The sequence below is a fragment of the Aotus nancymaae genome, unplaced genomic scaffold (genome assembly GCF_030222135.1).
Source record: "Aotus nancymaae isolate 86718 unplaced genomic scaffold, 86718_ANA_hifiasm-v0.15.2.pri h1tg000002l, whole genome shotgun sequence".
In the NCBI taxonomy this organism is placed as follows: Eukaryota; Metazoa; Chordata; class Mammalia; order Primates; family Aotidae; genus Aotus; species Aotus nancymaae.
The window spans coordinates 7,542,289-7,549,675 of record NW_026988413.1 but is presented as its reverse complement, the minus strand read 5'-3'; the positions used below and the strand labels follow the sequence as shown (position 1 = coordinate 7,549,675).

The 7,387-nt window shown below is 61.4% G+C and overlaps 1 protein-coding gene across 1 annotated transcript in view; it reads right to left on the bottom strand.

The window, feature by feature from the left end:
- Window positions 1-618: 618 nt before the first annotated feature.
- The window catches only part of WDR86 (WD repeat domain 86), a 54,346-nt gene continuing 47,577 nt past the window's right edge, over window positions 619-7,387 (bottom strand). The window contains exons 4-6 of the mRNA XM_012442913.2: window positions 4,431-4,566; window positions 1,373-1,476; window positions 619-1,235 (exon numbers count right to left, since the gene is read on the bottom strand). Of these exons, the coding sequence (XP_012298336.1) occupies window positions 1,080-1,235; window positions 1,373-1,476; window positions 4,431-4,566 (396 nt within the window). The 3' untranslated portion in view covers window positions 619-1,079. The remainder of the gene's footprint in view (window positions 1,236-1,372; window positions 1,477-4,430; window positions 4,567-7,387) is intronic.

The following is a 7,387-nucleotide window of genomic DNA, read 5'->3' as shown; positions in this document are numbered from 1 at the left end:
CACCACGCGCTTCTCTCTGCAGCGAGATGTTGCGCCCTCCACGGCAGGCGCTGTCACCTGCAGCTTCTCTCCTGGCACCCAGGCCAGCCGGGGTACATGAATGCTGAAAGTGGCACCACCTAGGGCCTGTAGAGAACCCCCTGCAGGTGCTGGGAGGGATGCTGAGGGGTCTCCCGAAGGGCCTCTGGCAGACTGAGCCCCACTGGCCCCTCTAGCCTCTGGGCACAGGGCTCCCGTTGGGTGCCCGGTGGCTCTGGCGTGTGTGGCGTGCCTCCCAGCACCAAGCACCGCCCTGGCTCCTGTGCATGAGTTCCCCCACCCTTCCACTCCAGACCCTGAAGGGACCTCCTAGATTCATGCTAGAAAATGACGGGTGCTCCCAAGCAGGGTCCCCGCTGTCACCTGCACAGGCTAAAGAGCGGCTTCCTTTCTCCCTGGTCTCTTCCACGTCCACTCTCTGCACCAGTGACACTGGCCGTAACCCCGCATCTCGCCCACAAGTCACCCCCAAGGCCGCGCAGGCCGGTGAGAGGCAGACCGCTGACCTGGGTTCCTGGAATCCCAAGCTCCGAAAAGAAGCTGAGACTCAGTGTGCAAAACAAGAGGACACAGGAGCACTTTTAACTCGCGGGCTGTGTATTTCAGTTCCCCCCCAAGGCCCGCGAGACGACAGTTTGCCAAAACAACCAGTTTCAGTGGCTTCTGTAAAGTCACTTCCTCTCAGCAGGAAAGGCCCAGCTTCGTGGGGCTGGGGGTGCCGGCGCGGTCTGCCTGCAGCCCTGAGGTGGGAGAGTCCCAGGAGGGGCCGGGGACTAGGCGTCTCGCTGGGTCGGGGGTGGGGAGGGAGGGCAGGAGCCACCCGAAAAGGAAAAAGCGGGCGGTCCCCAGGGCGAACAGGCCCTCTCCCAGCGCCTCCCGGCCACTCAGGAAAAACGAGACGCCTGCTCCGGGCGCTCCTCCAGCCCGGGCCTCCTCGCTCCTCCCCGGCCATCGGGCGCCGGCGCCGCCGCGGGGCACAGGGCTGGGCGCTCTGGGAGCCGGAGGGCATCTGGGCGGGCGTCGGCAGCGGCGCCGCGGGCTCAGGCCGGCTGCAGGGGCGCGGCGGCGCAGCCCACCTTGTTGCTGAAGAGGCGCGAGAGGCTGCGCGTGGGCGGCGGGGCGCCCCGGAGTCCGCGCACATCCCAGAGACGCAGGGCGCCGTCGTGCGAGGCGGTGTAGAGCACCTGGCCGTGCACCTGCGGGCGCGGGGACGGCGTCACCGGCGAGGCGGGGGGTGAGGGGACGGCGGCCCCCGTGGACGTATGGGGGCGGGGGCACCCTCCGGCCCGGGCCGCACCTCCCCTCCAGTCCCAGGCCGGGGGGAGGGACCTACCTGGAGGCAGTTGATGATGAACGCGTGGCCTCGGAACACCCTCCGCAGCTCTCCCGACTGCGCGTCGAAGGCCCGGGCGCAGGCGTCCCCGCTGCCCGTGAACACTGCAGACACACAGGGCGCGCTAGGCCTCCCTCCCTGCCCGGCCCCCCGCAGGCAGGGGCGGGTGGCAAGAGCACAACCTCGGGCGTCTCGGGGTCTCTGCCCCACGGGAGTGTCCTGAGGCTCACATGGGAAGTGGACAGCGCCCCTCCAGAGAAACAGGGGTCCCCGCGGTTATCCTGCCCAGCCCTGCGGATGCCTGCGCACCAGCTGCCCTGCCCCTCCTGAACCTCGTCCCACCCGGGCCCAGGCCCCACTCCGCGGTTTGGTGAAGTTGGTTTCCCTGCCGGGTATTTCAGGAGGGTGCGAGGTCCCTGCCTGGGGATAATCGTCAGGTCCTCAAGTCTCCTCCCGCCTCAGCTTCTGCTGCATCGGCAGCCTCATCTTCCAGACCTCATTAATGGATCAGCCCTCCCTCAAATCGAAACCCAGCCCTCTGGGGTTCCTGAGTATGCATCCCCGGGACCCCTAGCAGGGACGAGCCTCCGCCCTCAATCTGTCTCCTCCCGCAGGTGGCTGCCTCTCCCTGGGGTTTTTCCTAAGAACTTAGTCCAATCGTTTTCCAACTGCAACCTGCATCCGTCACTTTGAGGTCTTAGACACTGATCGCGGGGCCGCATCCCAGAATCTGATTTAGCAGGCGGGCCTGGGAATCTGCATTTCTAACCAGTTTCAGGTGATGCTGCTGGTCAGGAGTCCACACTGGGATGTGGACTAGAACTCGCTTGGCCTAGGCTGGGCTCTCGGACACTGACCCAAGCAGACAGCTTACCTGGCAGGCATCCCAGGAAAGGCTCATGGGGAAATGGGAGGTGGAAAGGGAGGGAAGAAGCCCTGTGGGGTCTGTCAATGAGCAGATAACTGCCCTGGGTAGCTGGGATGAAAGCTTGCCAGGGACCTTGGGGAAAAGGGGGTAGGACCACCTGGGGGTAAGGGCGCTGGGCTACCTATCTGTCTGAGGGTGCTCTGTGGGTACTTGTTCCCAGCCCCCCCGCTTTTTTTTTTTTTTTTTTTTTTGAGACAGGGAGACAGGGTTTCACTCTGATGCCCAGGCTGGAGTGTAGTGGTGTGATCACAGATCACTGTTAACCTTGAACTGGGATCAAGGCGTTCAAGGTTAACAGTGATTTATGTTCCCTCCTGCTTCAGCCTCCTGAGCACCTGGGACTACAGACATGCACCACCATACACAGCTAATTTTTTTTTTTTTTTTTTTTTTTTGAGACGGAATCTTGCTCTGTCGCCAGGCTGGAGTGCAGCGGTGCAATCTCGGATCACTGCAACCTCCACCTCCCGGGATCAAGCAATTCTCCTGCCTCAGCCTCCTGAGTAGCTGGGACTATGGGAACACACCACCACACCTGGCTACCAGCTAATGTTTAAAAAACATTTTGTAGAGGTAGGGTCTTGCTATGTTGCCCAGGCTGGTCTCGAACTACTGAGATCAAACGATCCTTCCCCCTTGGCTTCCCCAAGTGCTGGGATTACAGGCATGAGCCATGGTGCCCAGCCTGTTCCCAGCCTTTTTGTTAAAGCTGCAGAGTGAATGGCCCCAGAGGGGAAGTTTCATTTCTGGGTCTCTTTTCAGCCCCTTTCTGCCTTCTCCCCACAAACTCAGAGACAAATGGACATGGCCTGGAAAACCCAGGATGGCTGCTGAGCTCCCTGTGGGTGGGAAGAGGATCAAAAATGAAGTGTGATCATCCCACAGCCTTGCTGGTCAAGACCAAGAACCGAGCCGGGCAGCAGTGGGCAGCAGGCTCCGCTTTCCCTGCGGGCTCCGCGCCCTGGCTGCACAGGGAGGTGCTCTAGGCGGCCGCCGGCTAGAGCCTTTGAGAATAGAACCTTCCTGGTGTTCAATTAGAGGACCCAGACTTGCGAGCAGAGCCATAACCACACTTCCAGACTTGGACACGGGAACAAAGGAAAAATAATTTTTCCGTGTCAGACACCTGAATCCCGAGGGCACGTCAGGCGCTATTTTCAGAAATCTGCACTATCTTCATCCAACACCTTTGCTGTGAGGTCAACTTGAATATTCCACTGTGCCTCTTCCCTCGCCCCCCTCCTCCCTCCCAGAGGCAAAGCCAAATGGCCAGGATGTGTGACAATTTGACACCTGTAGGAAGACAGCACTTTGCCTGCCCAACAAGTCATTCTGCCCTTCTTTCTTTCCAAAATAACCCTGATTCCATCTTGGCAGCAATTTCCTCAGACAAAAGACTTTATGGTTCTTACTCTTGCAGACAGAATGGTCACAGAGAGGTATGGAGAAGCCCTTGGATGAAGCTTCCAGGAAAGATCTTAAAGGGACCAACCCAGCTAGAAGACGCGTCCTTTCGTCCCGTTCTCTTCCCCCTGCCTGCCTGAAACATCGGATGGCTGGCACTGTAGCAGCTATCTGGAATCATGAGGCTTCTTTAAACATAGGTCTGTGCTTAGGCTGACGAAGCAGAGTGACAGAAGAAAGCTGGGTGCCTGATGACTTTGTGGACCCACCCATTCCAGCCTAGACCACTAGCCTTTGAAATTCTACCTGAGAGAAAATAAACCAGTACCTCATTGGAACCACAGCTACCGGGATTTCTCTTCTCTGCAGACGAATCCTAAGGCCCAGTGAGGTCAAAGCCATGTGGCCCTCAAGGCTGGATGGTTAAGGGGCAGTCACTGTCTCACCTGGAGATTTAGGATGTGCCCTTTGGGATGTGCGTTTGGCCCTAGTTCTCCCAGGCTGTCCTGAAGAAAGGTAGGGAGGAGCCACCAAACCCTTACTTGGACCTTCTCTGCAAAACAGCTGGAGGCACGGGGAGGGGTGTGGAGAAAGAACGGGCGCTGCCGTCGGACGCTGACTAGTGGCAGCCAAGGCTCAATGAGGGGAAATCGTGCAGGAAGTAAAGAAGCAGAGAGGAGAAGCCGGGCTGGGGTGGCGCGGGCCGCGCCGGGCCAGGTCACTTACAGGTGCCCGCGTGGTACTTCAGGGCGCTCACGCTGCGTCTGTGGGCCGTGAACGTGCGCACGTGCTCCCCCGTGTCTGCCAGCCAGCACTTGACAGTCCTGTCCGCGCTGCCAGAGTACACCAGTCGGTTCACCAGCTGCGAGGAGGAGCGGGGAGGTTCGGCAGCTGGGCCAGCTCTGAAGCCCCCAGACCTCTCCCTCTAGAAGCGGGGAAGAAGCGGGTGCAGGGCTCGGTGGTGACACCGTGGGTGAGCCTGGAATGGCCCTGCCACAGGCCCCACCAGACCACCCACTTCAGCACCCAAAAGCAGGCGGCTCCTCCTGCCCCACGGGGCAGCGATGCCAGGGCTGGCTGCTCAGCCCACATTGCCCCGTCAGTCCCTGGCTCTCTGCCCCTCGGCTGCTTCCCCTGAGGTGAGGATAGGGACAGCCCCTTCCTCGAGGGCGTGAGTGGGGTGCAGCGCTTAGCTGCTCACTCCTGCTGTCTGGCGGAGGACAGGGCTCCCAGAGAAGGGCTTTCACGTGGGCCTTTTGCTTCAGAAAAGGGCAGTCAGGACAGAGAAAGTCCTGAGTGAGCGTGTGAGGTGACTTCCGCCAGGACTGGAGCTGACAGCCAGGGGCTGTCACGGGGTCACTGCTCCCCCTGCTCACAGGGCTTACAGCGAGAAGAGGGCCCCGGAGACAGGCTCCCCCGCGGTCTGATGCTGCTGTCTTATAGGAGGCATGGAAAGGGTCCAGGAGACAAGGGAAGGGGCCTGGGAGTAGCAGCCCCAGGGAAGTGCGGAGACTATTAAAATAATTCTGTAAATTCCCCTAAACACCACCCAGCCAAGAGCATTCCCAGCCAGCACCTCTGGTCAGCAGAGTCCCGGGCAAGAAGACAAGGGTGGGCAGTCGGGCTCCGAAGCTACAGCGACCTGGTGCAGTGGCACAGGAGACAGGAGCTTCATGCCCCAGAGAGGCCACCAGCTACCACTGCTGGGCCCAGGAGCCAGGAGTGAGAAGCAGGTCAGGCACGCAGGGCCCTTCTCTTGTGGTCGGCAGGCAGTGGGCCCCCGTCAGTCCACGCTGGCCACCAGCATCGGAACACGTCCCTCCTAACCTCCTCTCCCGGCCACGCTCTGGGCCACTTTCCACTGATGGTTCCCCATATTATCTCCCTGTTCAATCCCAGAGGACAGGTGTTCTACAACCCAGGTCACAGTCCAAAGTCATGGAAGTCAACTGGCCTGGGGCCAATCGCTGTGGCCAGAGAGGGTGGTGGAGCCACGAGGAGCACAGTGTGGCCTCCGGGAGGCAGAGGCTGCAGGTGCGACCTGTGGACGGTCGCCTGCCCTCTCTCCTCGTGGGCCCCGGCCCAGGCAGCTTCCCTAATTGGATGGTCCCCTCCCCAAGGACAGAGATGCGTGTGACTGCCCACCTTCCCATGTCAGCTCTGGCAGGGTTCCAGAACGTTCCTGCACTCAGACCTCAGCTGTCTGCACCACGCTGGAGCGCAGTTCCTGCCCGTAATGCAGGCACCAGCAGGAAGGACAAATGGAGCTTCCTGAGCCTGTGGGGCACACAGTCCGGTGCTCACAGCCTTTGACAGCCCCTCCACTTCCTGAGAAAGCCACCCCTCCCGCCTGGTGCCCGAAGGCCCCGCAGGGCCCAGCTTCCCTGGCCGCACCTCCCGGTCTCCACACCACACGCCTGTGTCCACACTGCTGCCCCCAGGACCCCTGGGCACGTCCTGGGTTTCCTTCAAGTCCTCCCTGCCCAGAAAGCCCTCGTACCCTGATCCTCCCTTGTCCTTCATGGGCAAGTGGAAGCCCAGGACCCCTCCTCGCACCGCCCTCAGGGCGCCATGTCTGCGTCCTGGAGGCCGGGCTGACCACCGCGTTTCCTGGCCATCTTCCCACCACACAGCCAGCTGCAGAGCCAGCCAGGCCCCCTGTGCCTGCATCCCACACAGTCACGGAGCCCCTCGGGCTCTAACAAGAGGAGCGGGGAAGGGTGGAACGTTTGAGACTGAGACCCCCAAGGACTGGCCAGCTTCACAGCCCCACACCCCTGCGCTGCTCAGCCCTGCACCAAGGAGGCTCGCTGGGTGTCCAGGGTGGGCAAGAACAAAGGGAAGCCCCTCTTGCTCCCTGGCAGCCAGCCCTCACCACACGGGGCCTGTGGGCACTGTGCTTAGTGATCCCAGCAGCACCCTACCGAGCAGGGCCGGAGCCACACAGGTCGAGGGGTGCTCCCAGCCCGAACCCTCAGCATGTAGAGGCCTTGCTGTCCCTCTAGCTGGTTTACCAACAGGACAGGGAGAGTGGCAGCCCGGGGAAGCCTGAGCCAAAGCGGAAGGCAGGATGGCCAGGTCCTGAGGGCTCCCCCTAGCCACGGTGGCTCTGAGGAGTCTCCTGGCGACGAGATCCAGCCAAGCAGAAGCAGGAGAGGGCATCGGCCTGGGGCTCCGCCGCTGAGGTCCCAGGTGCAGGCCTCCAGCTCCAAGGGAGCCCAGTAGGAGTGGGAGGAGGCCACAGAGGGCCTGGCGGGTTCCAGAGCAGCAGACCCTCTGGGATGCTCCTCCCAAGCAAGAGTGTCGGGGACGTGCCACCTGCCCAGTGACCGCCCTGCGCATGCTGTTGTGCTCAGAGGAGCAGGTTTGGGAGATGCACAGTACTGGGTTCAAATCCTGCCTCCACCCCTCAGCAGCTGTGAGACGTGGCCAAGTTCCTTGCCTTCTCCAAGCTTCCACTGTCTCACATGCAACACGAGAAACAAGACCCTCCTGCTCAGAAGGAGGCCGCAAGGGCTGATGCACTGCTGCGCGCCACACACAGCCCAGGGGCTGGACATGGCAACTGCCCCCATCCCTAAAATGCAGGTGCAATCTCTGCCCGCCGGCTCCTGGGGGTTGGGTGAGACTCATGAGCTGGTGTGACCAGGCTTCTGCAGCCAGAGACTATCCCACATCCTTGC